We start from the raw sequence: 25,821 nt of genomic DNA, 5'->3' as shown, positions 1-25,821 counted from the left end.
TTTCCTTTTTAGGTTCACTCATACTCACAAGTCACATGTGGGTTACCCAAATTGTTCATGCATGCAGTTAAAGACTAGAGCTGTGTCCAGCACTCGGGAAATGGTATTGGAAAATGCCCACTGACTTGTGCTATTTTCAATATTTTCCTTTCAATGATTGCTGCGCTACTACACTTGAATGTTCATCTGGCACCTAGAAGGGCCAAGATTGTGGAGGGTGACGCAAAAGCTACAGGTATGATTACACCAAATTCAGGACTAACAACAACCCAATACCTTGAATTAATATTTTTGAAAGAGTACTTCGATGTTGGCAACAGACCTGAAAGGGAAGAATTACAATCACTCATGTCGTTCATCAGCCAATGCCCATTATGAGGCATGATAAGTGGAAAAGTCACCAACACTGCTTTAAGGTAAAAGTGGAGTGATTGCTACTTTGAGCTTTGGACAAATTCCCAAAATCAATCATGAAGGTGGAGGCTTCCTACATTAGAATCATTATGATGCCTAGCCAGCTCCTGATATCTTAGTATTATAGTAAGAGGTGAAAATCCCATTCCCCCACCAATGCCAGAAGCTTTATATCTTCATTATTTCCCATCTCATTTATAGTATCCTAGCTATAGACCACTTTAATCATACATTAATGTTATTTGATGCTTCCTTTTTTTACCTTTTATGTGATTAATTTCGCATCTTGTTCGGTAAGACTCCTCTTTACCTTATATTTAATGCATTTCCAGTGGTTCGTAATCCTGATAAAGTAACTGAAGATTAGATTAAATTTCTTGGTTGCTCAGTTGGACCACTCACAGCTCACTTTAATGCATCAATGAATTCTTAATTACAGACAGGTCTTTCTGACAATGCAGCTGAGAGACTTTCATGCATGGAAATAGAAGCTCCCACACACTCACAATATAATATAAAATATATACACTGAGAGGCTTCGAGAACATGATAGGTTAATTTAATTGGTGAAACATACACACTATTGTACACTCAACTCAACAACCCATATGGGTATGAATGAAAATTTTCTGACTGAGGAATTAATTAAGAAAATTTTGAATTTTCAAAATGCTGATTAATCATGGCTGTCAACGAATTAAACTTGTTGGCATGATGGTCTGTTGTTGCTTTAAATGCTGGAACTTGTTTATCTCGTTTATGTTGTGCTCAGGCTCCCAGTTGGTTCAAGTTCACAAGCATATTTCTAGAACTCCAATTACATATGTAACAAAAAAAAAAAGGATAGATTCTTTTTATCATATATATATATATATATATATATATATATATATATATATATATATATATATATATATATATATATATATATATATATATATATATATATATTAAGAATATTATTAATATTTTTGGTTGTTAGAAAATATCATGGAAAGAAAAAATATTAAAAAAATATTTTAATTATTATAAAAAATGAAATATAAGTAAAAATGGTTAAAAATTTAGATATATAGCATTTATTTTATAAACTTTTGGTTGAAAACATTTTGCTTTTTTATTTCAAATGGTTTGTTTTTTCACTTTTTGTTAATTTATTACTTATTTTCTAAAAAAAATTATTGAATAAAAAAAGTTAAAATATTAGACTTTTTATGAATGTTAAAAGTAGCACTTATGTTTTTCTTTGCTCTTTAATACTTAATAGAAATAAAATATTAAAAAAAAAATTAATACTTAATGCTATTAAATACTACTTAGTATTAAGTTCTATTTTGAATTAAGTAAAAAATAAAAACCAAGCAACACCTTATACTTTTCAATTAATCTTTTTATTTAAGAGGAAAAATGATTTAATTTTGAAGGAATAATTTAACTATAACATGTAAATTTATTTTTCATTTTTCTTCAACATTTTTTATTTTTTATTTTTATCTGTATTTTCCATTAAGCTTTCTTAGAACCAAATGTTGTTGTGTTTAAACCAGTTGTAGAAAGAGAAAAATCACTGAGTACCAAATGAAATTTAATCTAGGGTCTAATGTTTGGTTTTCACATGTAAACATCAAATAAATGACACATTAAATATGTTATATCATAGCTAAAAGCAGTTGAAGGATAAGCTCTAGAGATGACAATTGCGTTGATTAGAAAAAGTGATTAGACGGCTTCCTCATAAGTCTACATGACTGATTTAAATCCTTTTCGCCCAACTGCACATCATGCTAATGAATATCACACGAAAGTGGTAGCCACTGCTGTCATAAAAAGGGTGCCTTGCTACCATTACAGGTATTCTAATTAGGACATGTTTGGTTGCACTACAATATATATTAGGCAATCTCCCAAGTTCTTTAACTGGGAAGATGACTTATGAAACATTCTGAGCAGCTAGGAGAACTCCAGGAAAGAATTACTTGTTCACTTGTCTATGGATCACGACTCGTCACTCGATTCTGAACCTGGCCCATCAGCTTTTGATAAAGAAATTAATTGATTCTCCCAACCAAAGAGGCCCTTACCAATTTGATTGAAACAAAGGCGGGTATCAGCTTTGGGAAGATACAAATTCGGCCAGAAAAATGTTGCATGCTTTTGTCGTGAAATCTATGAGATATACGGTTGGATGCTTCTAGGGTTCTGATAGTAACTCAACACCTTTGGAAGCTAAAGAAAAGCTGTGAGAGATGTTGATAAGTCAGTGCAGGACCAATGGTCCACCAGTGGTTATATACCACACCAACCCAAGTAATATATGGTTCGGGGAGGCTTCTTGAAAAGCAATAATATTGAAAGCGAAGTACTTCAGTGTGTAATCGTAGAAGCAAAATGGAAAACAAAAACCTTTGATTAGACTCACTAATTAATCAAACGTGCCATAAGAAAAAAAAAAAAAAAAGTAGGTTGCTTGTTGATGAACGTGAAAATTGTCCATGCCCAATCATGAGAAAAAGAGGACCTTCGATTAATTGCTCATGCATGGAGCCGGCGGCATCTTCCCCATGTGGCAGATGTTTCGTCTCCATCAAACCTCCCCTTTATATCTTTTTCTTCTGGATCATAGTTAATTGAAAATATACTGGGTTTGCCAATTCTGAGATGCCACATGTCCAGTACTAGTCCCAAAAGCGAAATATTCCAATGCTTTTTCTTCGCCAAAAAAGTTGTTCTCATGTTTACGTTTATTTCAAGACTTTCTGCAACATTTCCACGAACTCAAGAGTAAATTAATCAAAGGCGTTTCGTATATCTATTGTACACTCTTGTTGACTTGTATGAAATGAAGTTCAATTGGTTGAATGGAAGCGCCATCCAAAATAGAACCAAGGCCATTAATTTCCACGGAAGAAGTATATATAAATATAAATATTAATGTACTCATCCACGTACCTAAAAATAAACAAAGGTAGTTGCATGTTGAATAACCTGAAAACACGGAGCAGGACCCAACGGCCAATCATAAGAAGAGGGGACCTTCTTGCATGGCCACCCATGCAATCTACCCCATGTGTGAGATGGCTTGCTGCACTTTAATCAGATCCCTCTTTTACACTTCTCTTTCCTAGTCAATTGGAAAATGGTGTCCATGCGGCCAATCACTGTTCAACGCGTTCACACTGGGCCAGAGTCCCAGACAAGGAAATGTTGCAATAATTTTGTCACTCCCTTTGACAATTGAAGGACTTTATACAGCTGTTTCCAAATTTAGAGTCCATTTTGATGGGCGCACGCATATAAACCACTGAATTGCACTAAAAAGTTGCATGTCTTATTCCCTTTCTCAGGTCATTTTTTGTAACAAAAGTGAAAATGATCGATGTTCCCAATACCATTCTCACTTTCAAGATTTCTTTTTTCCTATATATGGAGTTTCATGTATTTCATACCATTACCAGTAATATTTCTTTTGCCTATGAGCTAATCTGAATAGACATAATCCTGAGACATGTACTTACTTGTTAGATGAGAAGATAGCGTGGGATTTAAATATTATATTTGCATATTTGGACGTGGATATATAGTATGGGAGAAGGGTACAATCTTAATAAGATATCTAGCTTTATTTTTAATCCTGATTGATGAAATTTAATTGATGAGATTTGGACGTCTCATCCTACCCTTATTTGGTGAGATTCTGAAATTAAGAATATCCAGAGGTGTTTGGGGTTTGGAAAAAGTAGGGATATCCATGCCTCTAAAAGTTTTGGTGCCAACTCAAGCTCCACTTGAATGAATTGAATATTCACCTAATTGAATCTATAAAGAATGCAGTCCATTCTTTAAACCCAAGTATAACCTAGTCCAATCTTTTAACTATATATATATAGTTAGTTAGTTGGTTAGTTAGTTATTATTATTATGAAATGTTTAGTTATTTTCTATTAATAATCACAGAGGTGAGGTAGGGTTACAAACTCCACCCTTAAGATACCGGAGGGGGAAGGGATAGATTGACTAAGTGTTCGATGGGTCTAAAAGGACTATCTAAAGTCCCCTTGAGCATGACTTAACCTTTAAGCTTAGAAAAGGTTTTAACTATTAAAGTAGAATGCAGAAGGAATCTTATCAGACAACTCAAATAGTAACTGGATTAGGGGAATAGCATCAATTCTTGTTCTTTTTTCGAGTCCCCATCTCAAAATTATTATGATGTATGGAATAAAAGGGTAGATGTAATAGACAAGACATGCATTAACATTGTACCAAGATAGATAGCCATCGAGGGGTGGACGGAGGAGAATTTTCAAAGTGTCATGCGGCAAAAGTTTAGATATGAGAGGATGAAACCAATAATTTAACACAGAGGTGTAAAACAAAACAATAAAACCCTATTTGTTTAAGCAGCTTATCATGGTGGAAAACATGTTTATCAAGGTCGAAAACATGTTTTTTAAGGTCGAAAAATGAAAATTTTGAAAACATCAATTTAGTATTTCAAAACTTTATTTAAAAAAAAAAAGTAAAAACTCTTTTCCTAAAAAGTTAATAAATAAATAAATAAATAAATAAAATCACATAAAAAAAATCTTATGGTTCTAATAATATAAAAGGAATATAATTCTTACAAACATTAATATGAGTAAAATATTATTTCACTTCAAATATAAACATTTTATTTATTTATTAAACTATGAATTATTATATGATGATATATAACTATATTAGAATAATTTGTTTGATTAATAATAAGTCAAAAGTGAATATCAATGATGGACTACATCTCGAGGGAAGATGAATAAAGGTTTTATATAAATTCAAAAATGATTCTCCTATCCGTCCTTACACGGCTATCTATCTTGATAAAATGTTAAATGTACGTCTTATCTATCACCTCTAGTCTTCTTTTCCTTACCTCATAAGTGTTTTGAAAAACATTTGAAACATGTGGGGTTTGTGTGAGAGCATTTTAAATAATTGTTGTTAAAAATAAATTTATGATATTTTTTAGAATAAAAATTTGTTTGAAATTTAAAAATATTTTTAATTGTGTATTATATTTGTAAATATTTTTTTTAAAAAAATAATTTTATATCCAATACTTTATTTTTAATTATTTTTTATATTACTTTTTTAAAAAAATTCACAAAAATGTGAACATATATAATAAAAAACAATTAAAATATATTCTTAAAAAAAAAAAAAGGATTAATCTTACCTAAGTTTGGATCAATCCTAGAACATGGCATTTAAACACTCACATAAGTATATTAGAATATTTTATTAGACCATTTTAAAATATAAAAAATAGTAAAAAATGATAATGAACAGATATAATATAATGATAATATTATATATCATTATATTACCAATACTCGTTCTTTTTGCAAGCCCTCCATGTCTATGACTTCCACTTTGATATAAAACACAACTAAAAATATTTTTAAATTTCAAACAAATTTTTATTTTAAAAAATATCATAAATTTATTTTTAATAACAATTATTTAAAATTCTCTCACACAAAGCTCACATGCTTCAAACATTTTTCAAAATACTCGTGAGATAAGAAAAAGAATACTAGAAGTGATAGATAAGACATACATTTACATTTTATCAATATAGATAGCCATGTGGGGACGGATAGAAAAATTTTCAAAATGAGTGTGATATGTGACAAAAGTCTAGATGTGAGAGAGGATGAAACTAATAATTTAACATAGACATGTAAAATATTAAAGCCCTATTTGCTTAAACGGCTTATCTAGGTAGAAAACATGTTATCGGAGTCAAAAACATGTTTTTCAGGATCAAAAAATGAAAATTTGGTATTTCAAAACTTTATTTAAAAAAAAAAGTAAAATTTATTTTCCTAAAAAATTAATAAATAAAATCACATAAAAAAATCTTATGGTACCCATAATATAAATATTATTGCACTTCAAATATAAATATTTTATTTATTTATTTATTTATTTATTAAATTATGGATTATTATAAGTATATTAGTATATTTTACTATACCATTTTAAAATAATATATGTGTGTATATGATCAAAAAAATTAATTATATTTCTTTTTATCATTTTATATCAGTAAAAATTCAAAAATCAAACAAGATTTTATGCATTTTATTTTCTAAAACATACTTTCAAGAAATAAAAAATAAGAAATAATTTTGGTCCGTTTACCCCTATTTTTTGAATTTTTTTTTTACTTAAAAAATAAAATATAATTTTAAAAATAAGTTTTAAAAGATATGATCAAATGGATCTATGTTTAAAAAAAAAAAAAAAAAAAAAAAAAAAAAAAAAAAAAAAAAAAAAAACTAGTGAGAATTGTTCTTTATTTTATTTTATTTTTAAAAATGGTTTTCAAAAAACAATGGTTAAATAGTATTATAAATTTTTAAAAATAGAAAAATGTTTTTAAATCACAAAATCAAACAGAGTCTTTATTTTTAGAAAATAAAAATAAAAAGTAAAAAGAAGATAACCAACCTAACATTTTTCAAAACATGACATGTCATGCAAGGCATGTAGACATAAGATGATAATATTTTTCAAGATAGGCCAGAGAGACGGAGGAAACATTTGTCGAAGTAAACATGCCATGAACATGAGATGATAATAAAAAAACATTTAACATATTTGAAAATAGACGTGCTATGCATGCCATGAGTCTAGGAAATATTTTTAAAATATTGACCATTTTTAAAATATTTTTCAAATATAAATGCCGATAGAGATGGAGGAAATATGTAGTTTTCAAAATATATTTTTGAAAATAGGTCCATCGTGTCGCATTAAAGAGCAGGTTTGAGATCCACATGCCCTCTGTCGGTGGCGGCCAAAAAAACATTTTTCAAAAGATTTTTAAAATAGACATGTTATACAATAACATTTTTTTAAAATATTTTTGAAAATAAATTAACATGCTTTGTGAGAAAGAAATGAAAACATTTTTTGAAACAAAAGTCTAGACTTGAAAGGGGCACAAGTTGATGAAAATTTTGAGAAAAGTTGAAAGAAAAAATAGGTGAAGTAAAATATAAAAGAAATTTAAAGTAAATAAATTATTTTTAATTCAATTTAATTATTTTTAACTCTAATTAAATAACTTAAAAATATATAAATTTTAATTATTTTATTTTTATATTTTATATTAAAACTAAATATGAAAAAAAAAATCTTTATTATTTTCTTTGAACCAATTTGCATTTTTTCTTTTTATTTTTTTTCCCTAGGTAAAATCAACTAAAATAAATCCATCCAACTTACCAAATATTTTATGTTGGATAAATGACACCATCATAGAGGAATATTACAATTGATTTTAATCCCTCAAATACCTCCCAGTAATATTTTCTGACAGAAGAGAAATTAACCATAGTTTATCATCGTCTGACGTGGGTTGGTAGATTCCAAACTTGTCATTTGAGGCAGACACATTTATTCAAAGCATTCAAGTCCAAGTTGAAGGATTATGGGTCCATTTACTTAGCGAAGAACTGGGATAAAAGACGGAGGTTGAGCCACGAAAGATCCTCTAATTGGTGGATAAAAGATATTTTTATTTTTATTTTTTAAAATTTTTAGTTTTGAAGTTGATAGGAACAAAGAAGAAGGATGGTTTGACTAAGAATCACGTGAAGAAAAGTAAGAGATTGAAATCGGTGAAGTGAGAGGGGACGGCTCGAGGAGATTAGAAAATTTGAAAGGTTGAAAATGATTGATTTTGTGATATTACGTAGAATATATTTGATAGTAATTATTAGAAGTATTTATAATGTCATAATTTGAATAATAGAGATATTATATAAGTATAAATTTCTTTTAATCTTATAAATGTATTTTGAAATTACCATTTGAATTTAGAATTGGTATAAAATAATATAAAAGTTAATTAATAATCTGATATAGAGATTATTGTATAACACACTGTAATATTATAAATGAATGATATAATAAAATAAGTTATTCGTAGTAAAAAAAAAAAAAAAGACTTTTCAAGTGATAAATTTTAAATTGAAGATTTATAAAATTTATTTTATATTATCTTTCATTTATTTATTTATTTATTTATCAATAGTATCACCCGTAAATTTACAAGATATTTTGAACCAACCCAAAGACACTTTTTCCATTATGAATTATGAGTTGTCCTTTAAATTGTTATATTATATTTTATATAATATGTAAACATCTTATGAATACAATGTGATGACATGGTTTGAAGAAAAATTTTCTTCTAATAAAATTTACATTTTTTTATTATTTTATTTTTATTTTATTGCACTTTCTAACTTTAGTTTTTACCAATAATTTTATTTATGTTCTCAATAATTAATTTATTTTGTATTAATTATTTTTGTTTCAGAAAAAAAAAATGACTTATTCTAAAAATTGTTTTTAGAAATTGATTTTGTATTAACATGTTTTTATTTATTTATCAATATTCATCAAATTAATTTTTTTATTTATTTTATACATTTCACTTCATTTGAAATAATCTTATTTCTTTGTAAATAATTTTAAATGAAAATAAATTTTCTTTTTTAACAGGTTAGATATATTTAAATAATAATTTGATATTTTATGTGAAACGGGTAAAAATCTAATAAAAATATTTTGGTTTAGAAGAATAGTGTCGTGATTAAGCCCGGTATTAATATCACTTATTTGTAACAAAAGTTGATTTTTTAAATTCCTTTTAATTAATAACTAATTAAATTCCTTTTTTTTTTCAATATATATATATAAAAGACCATAAAATAATAGAAGTGTCATTCTCTATTTTAATTTCATTCTTTTACCTATATTTCATACTATATCTATGTATATATTCATCAACAAATAAATTTATTATTATTATTTTTTATATATTTAATATATATGAACTCTTTTTTCTAATTTTGTGAGATGCTTTTAATATGTTTAGTAATTGTTTTCGAAAAAAAAAATTCATTTTTTAAAAAGAAAAAAATATATATAGTAATTAAAAACTGTTTTATATTTTCTATTTTCTATTCTTAATAACAGAAAATAGAATGTTTTTAAAAAATACATTTTAATTGTTTTAGTTATTTATATTGTTTTCATTTATTTTTTAAAAATTGTTTTAAAAAATAAATATATAAACATATAGAATGATTAAAAATAAAACACTAAACACAAAAAAAGTAAAAATATTTTAAATTTCCAAATAATTTTTTTTTTTACAAAACATTATAAAACAGTTTTCAAAAATTATTCTTAAAAATTATCTTTTTAAAATTATTTTAAAAAACATTTACCAAATAGATCCCCAAGCCTTCGTTTGAAATGTTTTCCCGTGGGATGAATTTACTGTTTCTTATTCCAAACAATGTATAATTTTTATTTTTTATTTTATTTTATTTTTCTTAAAAAAATAAATAAAATGAGTGGGGGGGAAATCCAAAAACCATAAAAATGTCTCATCACCCAATGCCCGTAAAAAAACATGTAGTATTATTGAATAATGGCATGTGTAAAAAAAAAATCCATTGTGTTTAATACCAACTGATAATGACATTAATTTAGGCTCTTTTCAACTACGAAATTAAATAAATATAACGACCACCAGATTCAACAGATGGAATTGAATAATGCCTCGTGGAAGTATGGCTGTAAAGATGATGCCAGCGATATGAAATTAATACAAAGACATTAATTCAGTGTTTGGTACCACTCACTCACCAGTGGGGAAAATGATTTTTTTGGAGATTAGTGGCAAGTGATCATCATTTAGGATTCCTTCACCATTATTTCCTCATAACACGTTTTTATTAATTTTTTCCTTCTAGATTAATGGTAAGTCCTGATTAGAAATTGGTTCTAGAAACAAACAAAAAAATGTGTACGAAATTTTTGATATGCCAAACATGGCCTACAGTAACTTCTTGAGGGTGTACCAAATTTATATATTTTAACATTTTCCATTTTAGGATGGAGGGACTAGGGAGAGAGGGATGGGCTGGGGATGGTGCAAGGCTGGCCCCTAGACTATCTTTGGACTTGGACTGTGGTCAGCCCAATGCCTCCTCACCCACGTCCTGCTCTTCCAACTTCTGAGCTCTGAGCTCATCCCAGGGCGAGGATGCACTTGGGCCTAAAAGCCTCCACACCTTTGATTGGTGTCTCTCTCTCCTAACCGTTACAAGGAAGAAAATTATTTGATTAAAAAAGAAAAGAGTACAATTTTGTACATGGTTTTCTTTATTTACGTCAATATACTTCATAGTATAAAATAGACCCAAAGATAGTCAAATGAATCACTACATTATTGGTATAAAGGATATTTGATATGTTGATTCCAAGATGCAAAATCCGAATGGATATTAATTGCCACTTGGCAAATAATGACTTGGACACAAATTAAAATTAAAAACCATTATAAAAAAAATCCTCAAGCCTAAATTTGCAAATCTCCTATGTATGTTTTGTTTTCTCATACCACAAGCCTTAAAAATCTTACATTTGCATAACAACACAATTACTATTGCACCCTTGTTTTCCCTTTCCCATTCCCAAAGTAGTGCAATGGACAAGTAGTGTTTTCTGTCCCTCAAGTTCCCAAATACTTATACAATTTATACATTTCTCAAAGTGAAGAAGCTTTAGAGTTCCGTTGGTATAGTTGAGCTTATAATAACATTTCCTTATTTATATCATTTTGAGTAAAGTTAGACAAAGAGCTTGCAAGTTCAAGAAAAGAGGTTTATACATTTCATGCACAAGGACAAATGTTCCATGACCTCCCGTCTTTATTAACATCAAATTATTCCCCATGCTTCTTTCAATTATATTTCTATGATACTAATAATGAAGTTCAAAATAGGTTACGGGTCTTAAAAGATGTTGCACTTGGTGAGATTATTGTTAATCGATTGATAAGGATATTGTTAGAAAACTCCTATGCTCAATTTTTTTTGTCAATTAGAGAATTCTCCATTAGATGCTTACGAAATTTGTATATAAAGTGACATTAAATTAGTTCAAAAAGTTTACAATTCCCCATCAGTTGATCAAGTGGCTGCTATATGGATCGAAGAAAATAATCCGAATATAGCTCATGAGCATGATATTATAATTCATACACATTTAGGTCACAAACATACTATTAAACATTATTATGGTTGTTATGATCCATTATAGTATCCTCTATTATTTCCCAAATGAGATGTTGGGTGACATCAAAATATATTGAAAAGGAATTCTACTTGAGCTAGCAATGATGTAGCGTAGACACATGGTGATTCATGAGTGGATAATTTTGAATCTATAGAAGATATTATGAATTGAGAACAATGGTGTGTAAATGGTAGTGGAAAAAAAAAGGTATCATGTAAAAAATATTATTGTTACAAATTACAAATAAAAGATGATCGATCCTATTGTATTTTGATCGTTTATTTCAACAATATGTAGTTGACATGTATATTAAACTTAACACAACAAGATTAGACTATTATAGAAGACAACAAAAAATAAAAAATTAAAGTAGAGTTATATTAAGGAATCATAGATAGTGTGCTAGCTAGAAAAGGAAGGACAAGTAAAGTTGGGAAAAAAATTGTTTTACTTGCATCCTTTGTAGGTGGTCCTAATCTATGAGCCAAATACAAATATCATTGAGAATAGAGAGATCTTTGATGAGTTGGCTTTAAATATCTGCCTTGAGGATTTACATGTACCAACTACTTTAAATCTAGAACAACTAATTGCACATTTAATTATCATTGATTGGATAGATTTTGGTGCGAGTTGTGTTTTCTTTATTGATGGTCCAAGAGGCACGAGAAAAATATTTTTGTATCATGCATTATTAGCAACTATAACATCAAGACAAATGATTGTCATTGCAATAGCAACATCAGGCGTAACTTCTTCCATTATGCTCGATGGGCGTACTTCACACTCAAAAGTTTAAAATATCCACGAACGTTGATGATTCAAGTTTATGCAACATAAGAAAGCAAAGTAGAACAACAAAATTATTAAGAAGAGTTAAATTAATAATTTGGGATAAAACACCAATGGCAAAGCAAGAGGCCATCGAGATACTTGATAGGACTTTAAAAGATATTATATATAGTTAGTTGTTGTTTCATGGAAAGGTTATTGTATTTGGTGGAAAGAAAAATGTACAAGATGTTGCAACACTACTATAAATTATTGTTTAAGGTAACATCATTATACTTATATTGATTAGTGACTTCATTAGTGATATTTATTGGAAATTTCAAACTTCCTTATTAATTTTAACATTAATATAGGTATATACTCATACTTACAATTGTTGATGGAACCTATTAAGCTACTTTAACCTTGTTTGATGCTATTGAAAAACTCATTGAGTGTCCTCCAACCGACTTTATCAAATAAAAAAGGTACAATGTTTTTTACTTCTAATAGAATATGAAGGAAAAAAAAAATCTTACTATCTAATTTGATCAATTTTGTGTTTCAAAAAGATATTTCTATAAAAGATTGATCCATTACTATGGGAAGTCATACATGTTCCTTACAAAAATTAATAAAATTAATGACACATCTCAGTTGTCAACGAGATTAAGTGTAAATGAAGTGTACTTGGAAGAAGACATTAACACCTTTAAAACGAGTAGTGATGACAAATTGCTTGCTAGAAAGAAACTCAAAATTGGAAAATGATAACTTTTTGTATTTTGCATTTTCGTCCATGGGTAAGCAATTATTCAGGGGTTGATTAGGTTGTTTTATTTTATTGATATTATTTCTAGTTGTTGGAGTTGGTTTCTCTTCCAAAGTGTTTTCTAGCATTTTCCTTTCAATTTTATCACTAATTCTAAAACCTAATCGAAGAGATAAGGTTAAACTATCACTTGTCCTGTTCTTGGAAACCAATTAGAGGATTTATGTAATGCATGAACCTCCCAAATTTCAAATGTTATATACTTCAATTTAATTGAAGTTGGAGTATGCTGAGTTCATTCTTTTCCTATTCAAACAAAGGCTATTTAGTTTTTAGATATTTTCTATTGATTTCTTTTCCATTACTTATCAAGAGGTATGTGCTCTTTATAATTATGTTTAGGAAGGTGTTGCAACAGATTTTTTTTTGGGTTTGAGATTCGTTTGTTTTATAATCAAGCATTCCTAAACGGATTAGTTCATAATGGGCCTAAAATCTGGCCCAAATAATTGTATGGGCTTTAAAGCCTTGGCAACCAAAGCAATACCACAGGTGAACACTGCACGTGCACTAGGGCTTTAAGGAGGTTTAGGACACTCTCCTCCCTCAAAGCCTCTTCTCCGTTTCTGCAACTCTAGCACGGATGAAATTTCATTTCACTGCCAAAACCCTAATTGTTAAATCCTAAATTCTCATCATCCGCTATGAAACTTCTCTCTGCAAGACCCATTTTCCTCTTTGCTTCTTATTCTTCTTCTCCACCGCCATACCTTTTCTTCATTTCTCATTTCACAACTTCTACAACTCCATTGTCTTCTTCTTACAGGCGCCACGACGATGAGTCTCGAACTGTAAAAGTCTCGGTGTGGTGGGACTTCGAGAATTGTAATATCCCGGCGGGTGTCAACGTCTTCAAAATTGCGCATAGCATTACTGCTGCAGTTAGGGCTAATGGAATCAAGGGTCCCCTTCAGATTACAGCGTTTGGTGATGTTTCGCAGCTCGCGAGATCCAATCAGGAGGCTTTGTCTTCTACGGGAATCAATCTCGCTCACATTCCTAACGGTTCGTTCTGTTTCTCCGATGTTTTGAATACAATATGGGAATATATTGTGGGTTCTCTGTATGGAATAACTAACTGGGTTCTGTTCGTTTTCTGAGAAAATGAGGGAAAGAAAAAAGAAAATTGCGTTCAGTTAAGCTCAGTTAGAATCATAGCCTACAGTTTGTCTTGCATTTATGATGTGTTTGATTTTGTTTTCAGAAACATGTTAAAAAGGAGGGAAAAAAAAAGGACCGTTGAATCATGGCTTACATTTTGTTGCTTTCCTTACTTACACTTCCATTTTCCCAATTCATGGAAAAAGTTTGTTTTAGTGTTTAGTTTGTTTTTAAATGCCATTTTTTTAAAATGAAAAAGTGGAATCGACATAGAATATTTGGTGGGAAGTTTGAGCTTGTGAACTGTTCTCTGAATTTTTATTTCCCAAAACATGTGCATCTCCTAGGAACCTTAAAAAGATGAATTCTTTTTTCGTTTTATTTGCGTATTTTTCTGTTCAAGAAAAATATAGTAGTAGAAAATTGTGTTCCAAACACACTTTTTTTTTTTTGTCAGTTTTGGTTTCTTGAACTATGATTTTGAAAAATAATACTAATGCCATTTGATTTGTGGCCTTGTTGGGGATGGAAAGGTCATTCCTAGGTTATAGAAACTATTGCCTTTGGTGCTTGGGATATGGAGTGAGATCTGACATTTTTCTTTTAAGATATCCCATTCTGGAAAGTCTAGCCCATTCTTTCACTGCTTGGGATCCCTGGATTCCTGCAATGAGAATGATTATAATGATTATGTGACCAAGTTTTTAGGCTGATATCAGGATTTGCTTTGCTATAATCTAAGATACACTGGAAGATAGAAAGCAGTTTGCCCATCCATTGGAATGGCTTAACTCAAATAGCCCTTTTTCTGGGTACCATTAACGGAGAACAAGAAATGAAAAAAGACTTGAGTTTCATGGTTCATGTTTAATTTTTAAAAGGCATGGAAAACTCTACACAACTTGACTGAGCCAAATTATTGTTCTTGGGTTAGTTGAGTAGAGTTATTGTTTTCTCAGGTCCCAAATAATGAAAAATGAAATTTGCAAAATTTAATTTCTTTTGTTTTCTTGTATTTTCAGAGAAATCAAACACAACATATAAACTATATGCAAATAAAAAAGATAGAAAGGATTGTGAAATTGTATAGAAGATTTGTAGGCTATCTTGATTTCGTTTCCCCTTTTTAGATTTTTTTTTCATTGGGTTCTTATCTCTATTTGGTCTTTGGAAACCTTAATAATAAGTTTTCTCTATGTTTTCTAAGTTTTCTTTTTCTGAGGCTAAAATAACCTTTTTCCCCCTAACATAATTAGATGTTTGATATAATTTCTTATTATTATTCTTTGGAGTATAATTTCATCTGTTTTGTTGTTGAACCTTTGCATCATGAAATTGAGTAATTGGTAGTTTTTGGGGGTTTTGTTTTTCTATGTTCATTTTAATTCTTTTCCTTAAGTGGGTGGAATGAGCAGTTATGTGGCTATGATTAGAATGTAGAACCATGGCCAATTCCAGTGGCCATGGATCAGTTGCCTCCTCTAGATTGATCCTGCTGTGTCTTTAATTTTTTTCCTGTGCAATGTTTCTATTAATGCAGGTGGAAAGAACAGTGCTGATAGGTCTCTTCTTCTAGATCTTATGTATTGGGTCTCTCAAAATCCTCCACCTGCACACCTTTTTTTAATTTCGGGTGATAGGGATTTTGCTAGCATTTTACACCGGTTAAGAATGAGCAACTACAATGTCTTGCTCGCAAGTCCAGGAACTGCTTCTGGAGTTCTCTGCAGTGCTGCAAGTATCATGTGGAATTGGAATGCTTTGGTTAGAGGGGAAAACCTTACTGGGAAACATTTTAACCAACCCCCAGATGGTCCCTATGGTTCTTGGTATGGTCATTTTAAGGTGCCTCTTGAAGACCCATTCTCAGTTGTTGAGCAACCATCATCTCCACAGGCTGAGGAGTTGTCTGAGCCTGGTTTAGATTCTAAGCTTCGTCCAATTCCAAGGATTGTGATGAGGCAGATTCGTCATATATTAAACTCGTACCCCAAAGGGGTTTCCATCACAGAACTCCGTTCAGAGTTGGGAAAAAGTAATGTGAAAATTGACAAAGATTTCTATGGATATAGAAAGTTTTCCAACTTTCTTTTGTCCATGCCGCACATTTTAAAGCTTCAAAGTAGAGGTGATGGCCAGTATTGTGTTCAAAGAATCGTATCAAAAGCTCCTGAACCTGTTGAGTCCATTGCACCTATATCAGTGGGGCCTGTTTCTAATAGTGAAAACAGGGAGCTCAGTTTAAATCCAAAGCTACACAACACAGAAATTTCTGCTAGTGGAGCTGTGAATGGGAAGTCATCACTGCCTCTATCCCCAGAACTAAAGGTCAAAGAGCCTCCAACAAAAGTGGAGGAGCCTCCAATAAAAGAGGAAGAGCCCCCTCCACTTGGCCAGAAGGTTGCTGAAACAACTAATGCACATGCAGCAGAGGAGCATTTGTCTCCTGTCGAGGGGCCAGAATCTTCGTCTGAAGCAGGCTTCTTTAAAAAAATATGGAGAAAATGGTTTAGCAGTAAGGACGGTGGTTTTGAGAAGGAAAGTAATAGAATCCCTGAAAAATGTGGTACTTGTGATGATAGCTCTGAGAAGATCAAATCTGAGGAAAAATGCATGGATTCCAAAAGCCAGCAAGCTGATCCAATAGAAATGGTGTCAATTTCTTCATCCAATGATGGGTCATTTCTGGACAAGAAATCCACCAGGAGTTCTGAAACATATGATGATAAATCTATTGCAAGCTCTAACTTCTTCAACAAGGTTACAAATTGGTGTAAGTTTTGGAGAGCTAGCCCACAGTCTGACGTATTGAGTGATCAATCCTGGGAAAGATTGAACCAGATTAACAGTCATTCTGAAAAGCATGATTGTTTCTCAGAGGATTCTCTTTGGGGTGACATCGAATCATTTATGGCCACACCAAAAGGATCAGTTCTTGTCTCCCAGTCAAGGACCAGGTTCATGCTATTACGTGCTTTTCTTTATGGTTTCCCTAGCTTACTATTACCTGCTAACCTGCTTTAGATTTTTCCAGTGTTTGACTAAGATGACACTTCGTAAAACTAAAATCTTAATGCTTATGAACTTAAGATAACTTTAATATGAATTTTACTGAACTTGTTTAGTTAACACTTAGTAGTTCATTTTTTTTTTTTACTTTTTAAGTATTAAGATTGTTTGGCAAAACCAACTTAAATTTTTAGAGGTTATTAAATATATTTATCCTCACCAGTAGTAAGTAACAAGCCAATGAGAGGGATGGGCAGAAGGAATGAAACTATTTAAGATGAGAAGTTTATGGTTGTGACAGAGTTGAGAAGTTTTTGGATCATGAAGAAATGAAACTATTTAAGATTCAGGAAAAAAAAAAAAGTTTTTGTTTTTTCCTAACTTATTGCTTGTGATGAAACTTTGCTTAGATTCTGAAAAATCGATTCCTTTTAATATATTTTTTTAAGATTTTGAAAAACCAAAAGCTCTTTTTTAAGTTCAATAAGGGGAGCTTATGTACCTGTTTGACAGATCTTTTTAAAAGAGCTCATGGTTTAAAAAGAGTTTAATATAGAAGTGAGGAAAATGTTATTTTCATATAAGCCATATTTTGGCTTATGCAGGAAGTTATTTCATCTTTAATAAAACTTTTACAATACTAATACTGTCTTTTGAAAATTATGTCTGTGGATTCAATTGCAACTTTAATTTCTAGCTAAAGCCAAAAACAGAAAGCTATTTCAGATGGGCCCTCGGCATGCTTGATAACTTAAATTAAGTTCTTAAGTAGTTTTATCAACTGCTCCCTTAACATCTGATTCTATTATTATCACTAAATGCTAGTATTTTATGAACTAAGACTTTTTCCAAAGAATTTCATGTCACAGAACCTCTTGTTAGGAGTATTTTAGTAAGAAAAAGGTTTCTATGGCATCGATATGGCAGTGGAGATGTAGAACAGTACTTGTAGATATCCTTTGATATTTTTATTTTTTAGAAACTCATGTTGTAGAATCAATATTTTGATTTTATTATATTATACTAGTATCCTGTTGGCGAGTTTAGCCTTGACATCATTCCTAACATCATATAAAAGACTTTTGTTTTGTTTTTTTTTTTTTGATAAGAGAATGTGTTAAAAGTGCAAAAAACACACAAGAGTACACTGGATCATATACAAGAATGTAGGATCATACAACCAATGCACACTATATGTGAAATTTCAGAATACATGGGGAGCTTAAGTAAAATGTAAAGAAATCACCAGATCAAACACTAAAAAAAAATTCCATATAGAAACATGTTTAATTTGAAAGAAAAATGGAAAATAAGCTTACAAATTGACCTCTTGCATGCATTTTCTGGGTTTAGAAAGAACAATCAGGATCTCTTTATGAGGAATCCATGTGCCTGCTGTGCCAATCACCAAGACCTATTCATCTCAGACATAGTTCATGATGTGCAGAAAGCCTAATGTACATTCCTTGAAGAACTTTTGTTTCTTTAATTCTTCTTCTTCCTCTCTCTCGTCTTTTTTTTTTTAAATAATTCTGAATGGAAAAAAGTAAGAAATAATAAAAAAAACAAAAGAGGGGGGGGGGGGGGGGGGGGGGGGGGTTGGGTTACAGAAATGTTGCTAATGATATATAAACAAATTGCTTCAAGAACTAAGAACATTTCACACCTTTCACCTGTGTTAGAGTCAGACTTGAACTCATAGAGTATTGGTGAAACAGTTTCTGCAGCAAACTGGGGTCAACCTGGGTCTGGTACGGGACTGATTGATGGTCTGCGATCTGATGTTAGAAGTATGTTGTAGAATTATTTTTCTTTAGAAACTCGTTTGATAACTTTATGGCATCCAGGGTATAGAGGAAGGATCTGATGAATGAAACAGTCTGGGAGCTTGTTACTGGTTGGCACATTATAAATTTAGAATGAGGAGATAATTCTTGTGAATAAATTGGGAATATTTTGATTTCATTATTGTGAAGGATAAAAAAACCATTCATTTACATATAACCTACTCTTGGTTCATCTGCCTGAGATTGGTGGATTCCATATGAGGAAGGCAACTGGGCAAGTTCCTGTAGAACTTCAGGGGCAACTCCCCTTAGATTACTGAATATAGATTGGACCAAGAAACTGCCTTGAATCATTGTCTGTAACTGTACTCGAATCTTTAAATTCTTCTAGTCATTTGAATGGAATTTAAAATGGAAACAAGTAAATGTGAAACAAAAAAAAAATTATTTGTACTTATTGAAGCACATGGGTTTTGGAGAGGAATGTAGAGAATGGGTTCTTGTATATCTGTGGTTAGAAGTTTGGTTTAGTCAATGGGGCACCTTCAAATCTCTTCAGCAGCTTGATGGGTCTTAGGCAACGTGATCCCTCCTTTCCCTATTTGTTTATGTTGGTGGTTGAAGTATTCGCCTGGTTAATGAACTAAGCATTGTAAAGTCATGAATTGACGGTTTTGAGATAAGGGAAGGGGAATGAGAAGTCTGTATTTGCAGATGTCATGGTGTGTTTTTCTGTACAATTGATTGAGATGTCTTAGATGTAAAACTGGTATTCTTCTATGACTTATTGGGTTTATAACTGGTGTGCCTTTTTTTCAATAGGAAAAATAGAAGTTCATTAAAAAGTTACCAGTGGTGTGCCTTTTCTTGCAAATGGCATTTGAGATGTGGTTAAAGGGAGGACTCACTACTATTGCAGGCATGTTGTCTATTTTTCTGATTCATGTCATGTTATGATTCTGTGTTCTGCATCAGAGAGATTGGAGAAGTTGGCAAATAGATCTCTATGGAGAGGGGTGGGAGAGGAGTTTTAGTATCATTTCAAATGTAGTCAGCCAGTTTTCTTGCTGAATTAGATAGAGTTTTGGTCTTAGAAGGTTGAGAAGGAAGTTTGAGCAGGGATTGAGGAATGAATATTCAAGGAGGATTTTGGTATGCTTGTTGTCTATAATGAAGTGTTGGATATATCTCAAGGATAATTCATGAGTTAGGAGACGAGGGAAGGATGTGGGTAGCTTGATTTGGGATGGAGTCTTGGGTGGGAAGTTTTTTGTAAAGATCTTTGTATAAAACGAATGTTGGTCTATCATGGAATATGTGACACTTAAATGCCTTTTTGCATACAGAGGAAATGGGAGGATGCACTCTCATGTGTCCAGTTAAAACATTTGTCAATTTTTTATCACATAAAATGCTATTGCTTATTAGCATGGTTGATGTTATCATCATTTAATGAAGTTGTACTCCAATTGCTTTTTTACTTTTGATACTCCTGCAAACTTCTGTGGTAATTCCTTGTAATTACATGAACGTAGAACAGTTCCTAAATGACCAAAATTTATACCAATACAGGTGTTTAAACCTTGATATATCTTTCAAAATTTATACGAGTTGCTGCTAATGTCATGGTGTAATATTCCTTTACTATTCTGATCTATCTCAGGGAACAAATGGCACAAAATCTGCGCAAGGAAGGGCCTCTGGTTCTTGGATCTCTCACGGAAACTGATCTGCTTCACTTGGTGGATTTATTAATTTCAGATAAAAAATGGGTTGAAGAAAACCCCACTCAAACTTCACCTTTCAAAGTCATTCGGCTTGTTGGAAAGAAATCTACTTCAAGCCAACCTCATGTTTCAAATGGGTTGAGCTCAATCTTTTTAGGCACGCAATCACAGTCAAACTTGCAGAGGCAACTGGAACATGGAGAGAAGAGAGATCAAAATTTACCTCATACTGGAGTGTCTCAACCTGTCATTGACAAGAAAATGCTGAACAGATCTAGAAGTGAGATATTGGCCCATTGTCAAAAGCTTGTGGATGAGATTTTGAAGGAATACCCAGAAGGGTTCAATATGGGTGCCTTCAGAAAATTGTTCCTAGAGAGGTATGGCTATTCACTTGATGTACAGAAGCTTGGTTACCAAAGATTGGCATCACTTCTGCAGATAATGCCTGGGGTGAAAATAGAATCTACCTATATTGTTCCTTCCTGGACAGCTTCTAAAGGTTCCCTTTTGGAAAGTTCTGATACTAATGGTCAGGAGAACAATGGCAGTGGAAAGGTAGGTAATTCAGATAGTGAATTGTCTGATGCATCCAGGAAGGAAGATGATCTTGACTCTCCATGGGAAGAACTTGGGCCTGTTGCTGACACAAATTCTAACAGAAATGAAATGGAATCAGAGTTAAGAAGGCAGAAAAAAGAAGAGACAGTGAGACAGGTACATCTTGACTATGAACCTTCCCCATCAGATGATGATTTTTCAGATTCAGAAGGGGAGACCTCGCTCTCAACTGGAACTGACAGGCAAGAGAGGCCTAAAATAAGGAAGGAAGACAGCTCATTATTACGGATTCTTGATTCATGGTACAGCAGTAAAGAAGATAACAAGAGAAGGGATGGGGTAGAAAATGCTGATGGCATGATTGATTGTTCCAGAAATGATTTGAAGTCATCTGGTTCATCTGGATTTTTCTCTGAGGATGACACTTCTCCAATAAACTGCAGAAAGAAGCAAAGACCTGTTAGGAGCTATTCTTTTGTTTCAGACCATGGAGATGATAAGGACAAATTGATTGATGGTATATTAGGGAGCTTGAAAAAATCAGGTGAGTCAAGGATGCATAGCTGAAAGTTCTTGATGAGAGAAAGCGAGAGAAGGATGCATCCTGTCTCTCAGTGTGGAACTTCATAATGCAAAGGAATTTGGGCTTTTCATAACATATCCCTGATCATATACATCACAAAATTTTTTTGGAATTAGTAGGTCACAGGAGTTGTTGATTCTTCCGAGGTTAGGATCATGAAGCAGATATTAGTGCTATTTACAAGTTGAATTTAGTTCCTGGTCATCAATTTGATACAGTTGGAAATGATGGAGATCTCGTTTCCTCGAATGGCCAGCTCTAGTTGATCCACATTATATAATTGCTGAAAGTTTTGAACACTACAAGTGATTATTGAACAGGAAAGAGAGTTTGTTAGGCAGTACCCCAGCGGCTATGAAGTTTATGGTTCTTTTTATGGCATCCAAACAGGTATCACAGTTTGAAAGATATAATCTTGTTCCAATATTCGTTTGCCCTTAATCTTCATTAGTTATTTCTTGCTTATTGTGGTTGGCCATTATCATGTTCCTTGCTTTGCATCGGAAACTCCTGTTGCATTATGGCATGAGAATTGGTTTTTGGGTGTATTCTGTTGAAATTTTCGACTGAGTCGATTCAGGAAGCATCATTCCAGCTTTGGATGAATTGTTAGGGAGCGTATTTGTTTAGCTTGCCATACCTTACATAGCATTTGAAGGTAAAAGCACTAGTAGCAAATGGCTGATTATGTATTAGTCATCCTTTAAGAATTAGAAGCAGCCATTCTAAATATTAGATATCATTTCAGGTGATGGCTCTATTTTATCAGTCATTGATGTTCTGTAATAATTCCATTATTGTGGGTGGATTCATGCCTTCTTTCTCAACCTGTACTCAAAAAGCTTTAACCCCAACCACTTGGTTTGTTTGTATGGGTTCTCTTCATGATGAACATGGTCATGGTTTTCCATCCTACCCCAAAATCGATGCAGTCTATTGTTGTACAATTGTCCTTGTTGACTCCATACCAGAAGGTTATATTAGCATTCAAAAAATAAAAAAATTAGGGGTCACAATTTCTTTTGTTCTTCATAACAAAAAAACACAAAATGGATTAATGTTTAGAAAATTGTTTTTTTTTTAAATGAAAAAGAAAAAGAAAATAAGGTGTTTTTCAGAAAAAAAAACTTATTTTAGTTCATTTTTAATTATTTTTTAAAATTGTTTTGAAAATAATTATATAAATATGTAGAATGATTAAAAAATAAAATATTGTATATAAAAATTATTTTTAAAATATATTTCAAAATATTAAAAAACAAGTTAAAAATATTTAAAGTTTTCAAATATATTTTTATTTTGCATAATATTAAAAAATGATTTTTAAAAACTGTTTTTTTAGAATTATTTTTAAAAATAATTATTAAATAAGGTCTAAATGTTTGTTTGTACATGGTTTTTGCTGAAGTAAAATATCTTACAAGAAAAAGTAAAGATTTATTTTGTATCTTTGAAAAAAAAAAAATCATTTTCAGAAAACTTAAAAATTTGATGTATCAAAAAGTCTCTTTTGACATCTCAATTTTTTTTTAAACAGTTTTCAAAACCATTATATTTTTCATCTATCTAAGATGGACACTAAATCATTGGATGGTTTCTTATGGTGGAGAAGCCATGAACATCAGCTGATACATTAATTACATGAGCTGAGCCAGTGGATATGACTGTCTCACCAGCAAAATTCCCTAAAATGTAAAGTCTGCTGAGTTCTAAACTTCTAATAACCAGGAAGAAGGTTTTGACTGTAAACCAACCCAACCCAACCCAACCCACCATCTGCATATGTGGAAGGTGAATCCATCCTTAGATTCATTAATCCAAGCTCTAGAATTCTTGGAAAAAGAAAACAGCTGAAAAATTCCCCCACCTAACGTTGCTACAGCCACGTTCATTATTATTATTGCATGAAGAAAAGTTAGATTCTTGTCAAAAAGAGAGTTGCTCAGATGATTGCAAAAGTAGGCCCCTTTTTGTTGGTCCTAAGAAAAATAAAAAAGAAAAAGAAATAAATAAAGCCACTATAGTCTATGAATGGAAAACAGAAGAAAAACAAACACATACGTACACATACATAGACCAATATTGTGAAGTAAATTACTACAAAAGCCATTTCTGAAGCAAAGAAGAAAAGTAATGGAGGAAAAGAAAAGAAAAGAAATTAAGGTGAAGACCGTGTTATTGATGATGTAATCATCCCTTAAAGAGTATGACGCAAACCATAAAACTAACTGTAATCTGAAATGCAAGCACGGCCTCCATCTGCACATTCACCCACAGTTTATTCCGTCAAAACCCCACTTTAATTATCTAACCAAAGAAAAATAGTACATTACAGCTAGCGGCAACACAATCACGGTTTTTAGCTTTTTTGGTGGGTTCATGGGAAGGGAAGCCCACAACGCCAAAACTACAATGATAAGGAGGTCCAAAACTTCTGTTTTTGTTTTTGTTTCAAACAGGCTAATAATTGCAGGACTGATCGATGGGCAAGTGAAATATGTCAAGAAAAAAACAGTAAAAAATTACCTGGTCTTGGTGAGCAGAAATGGGCAAGGGTCGTATGGTAACAGAGTCAGTTTCACCGGTGGGGAGAGGGACGGTGGGATTACTGTTAATAAAGGGCATACCCTCATCTGCATCTGCTGATGGAGGGCTGTTTGTGGGTGATGAGCTTGGTGAATTCACTTGTTTGTAGTGGAAAGGCCAAGTGTAGTCCGGTGAGGTTGATATAACTCCACCTGGAGTTGGTGCAGGAGCTGCTAATGGAGATGATTCTGGCGAGAAAGCCATGTCGTCTTCACGCAGCTCGAAACCCTCTTCGCAGGTTTTGAGGGAGTCGTAGAAAAGCAAGAAAAAAGAAAAAAAATCAAAAGAACTCATCAAGAACAAAAAATGCAATGAGTAGAGGTAAATTTGCATAATTGTTGAGGAAGTGCATGAGCTTGGTGTGCATTTGCGTACTTACTGATGGACTCTTGAACATAATGGACACTGGGGTGTCTCCATTGATCTGCAACTCCATTTCCTGTGACAGTACCAGAATGAGCAGCTTGGAAGAGAAGAATGAGAAGTGAGAAATGGGTGATGAGACTGAAAAAGGCTTCCATAGAGAGATTTCTTTTCCCTTCTTTGTGTGTTTCTTTGTTAAATCTCTTGAGACAGAGACTGGGAAAAGAAGAGTTTTGGGGGGAGTGAGTGGAAGACAAACAGGAGATGTGGGGGTTGGAGAGTGTAGATTTGTTCACAGTGAAAGTTGGAATAATTTACCCTTTACCTTTCCACCCTAAAAATAAGATAAATATGAAAAAGAATGGGTGGTGATGATGTCAATTATTATTCTAAAATGATTGTACTTGTGATTAATGCTTTGCCCATTAAGTCTTTGCTAGATTCTGTCTCTATGCTCCTTTCTTTAATTCTTTTTTTTTTTTTTTTAATCTTAATCACTTTTATTATTGAGTAAAGATGAAGGGTGTTAGATTGTAAGTCTGCCAATTGTAAGGTGAGATCTAAAGGCTCCATTGAAATGTTTGGAACATTGTATTAATAATAATAAAAAAAAAGTTCTTTTTAAAATAAGGCTAAAAAAATTAATGGGAAAAAAATGTTAATTTTTTTTTTAAATTTGGACACCATAAATTTGGGTTTTAAAAAACTAAAAAAATGGAGAAATATAAATGTTATTTTTTTCTTATTTTTTCTGTATGCTATATTAGTTTTTTTGGGAAGGATTAAAGGAAAAAAAATATTAGAAGAAAAATAATAATTTTATTATGTTTTAGTGAAGTACTAAATGATATTTCTTTTGGTTCTTAAAAATGATAGGAAATGTTTGAATATATATATATATAACTTATCTTTTTCCTACATTTTTTTCATAAATAACCA

The 25,821-nt window shown here is 31.6% G+C and overlaps 2 protein-coding genes across 2 annotated transcripts; one reads left to right on the top strand and one right to left on the bottom strand.

Moving 5' to 3' along the window:
* The first annotated feature begins 13,705 nt into the window (after nt 1–13,705).
* Nucleotides 13,706–22,856, top strand: LOC117913471. Its single transcript, XM_034828456.1, has 3 exons — nt 13,706–14,170; nt 15,807–17,223; nt 20,726–22,856. The coding sequence occupies exons 1-3, from the start codon at nt 13,810–13,812 to the stop codon at nt 21,915–21,917; spliced, it is 2,970 nt and encodes a 989-aa protein (XP_034684347.1). The 5' UTR covers nt 13,706–13,809; the 3' UTR covers nt 21,918–22,856.
* A 1,109-nt stretch (nt 22,857–23,965) lies between these two features.
* Nucleotides 23,966–25,162, bottom strand: LOC117913418. The gene is made up of 3 exons (XM_034828392.1): nt 24,899–25,162; nt 24,460–24,749; nt 23,966–24,192 (listed from the first exon to the last, which is right to left on the bottom strand). Exons 1-3 carry the CDS (start codon nt 25,038–25,040, stop codon nt 24,124–24,126), a joined length of 501 nt encoding a protein of 166 aa, XP_034684283.1. The 5' UTR covers nt 25,041–25,162; the 3' UTR covers nt 23,966–24,123.
* Between the last annotated feature and the right edge of the window lie 659 nt (nt 25,163–25,821).

This window comes from Vitis riparia, chromosome 4, assembly GCF_004353265.1.
Source record: "Vitis riparia cultivar Riparia Gloire de Montpellier isolate 1030 chromosome 4, EGFV_Vit.rip_1.0, whole genome shotgun sequence".
NCBI lineage: Eukaryota > Viridiplantae > Streptophyta > Magnoliopsida > Vitales > Vitaceae > Vitis > Vitis riparia.
The sequence above is the reverse complement of the archived record's forward strand: the minus strand, read 5'-3'. Positions and strand labels throughout refer to the sequence as shown.

Excerpts from the sequence above, each read along its gene's own strand:
- LOC117913471 (XM_034828456.1), top strand. The coding sequence starts at position 13,810 with ATGAAACTTCTCTCTGCAAGACCCATTTTCCTCTTTGCTTCTTATTCT. Across the intron at positions 14,171-15,806 it reads TCTCGCTCACATTCCTAACG|GTGGAAAGAACAGTGCTGAT; the intron begins GTTCGTTCTGTT and ends CTATTAATGCAG. Across the intron at positions 17,224-20,725 it reads GTCTCCCAGTCAAGGACCAG|GGAACAAATGGCACAAAATC; the intron begins GTTCATGCTATT and ends GATCTATCTCAG.
- LOC117913418 (XM_034828392.1), bottom strand. The coding sequence starts at position 25,040 with ATGGAAGCCTTTTTCAGTCTCATCACCCATTTCTCACTTCTCATTCTT. Across the intron at positions 24,750-24,898 it reads TTATGTTCAAGAGTCCATCA|AGGGTTTCGAGCTGCGTGAA; the intron begins GTAAGTACGCAA and ends AAACCTGCGAAG. Across the intron at positions 24,193-24,459 it reads TTTCTGCTCACCAAGACCAG|ATGGAGGCCGTGCTTGCATT; the intron begins GTAATTTTTTAC and ends GTGAATGTGCAG.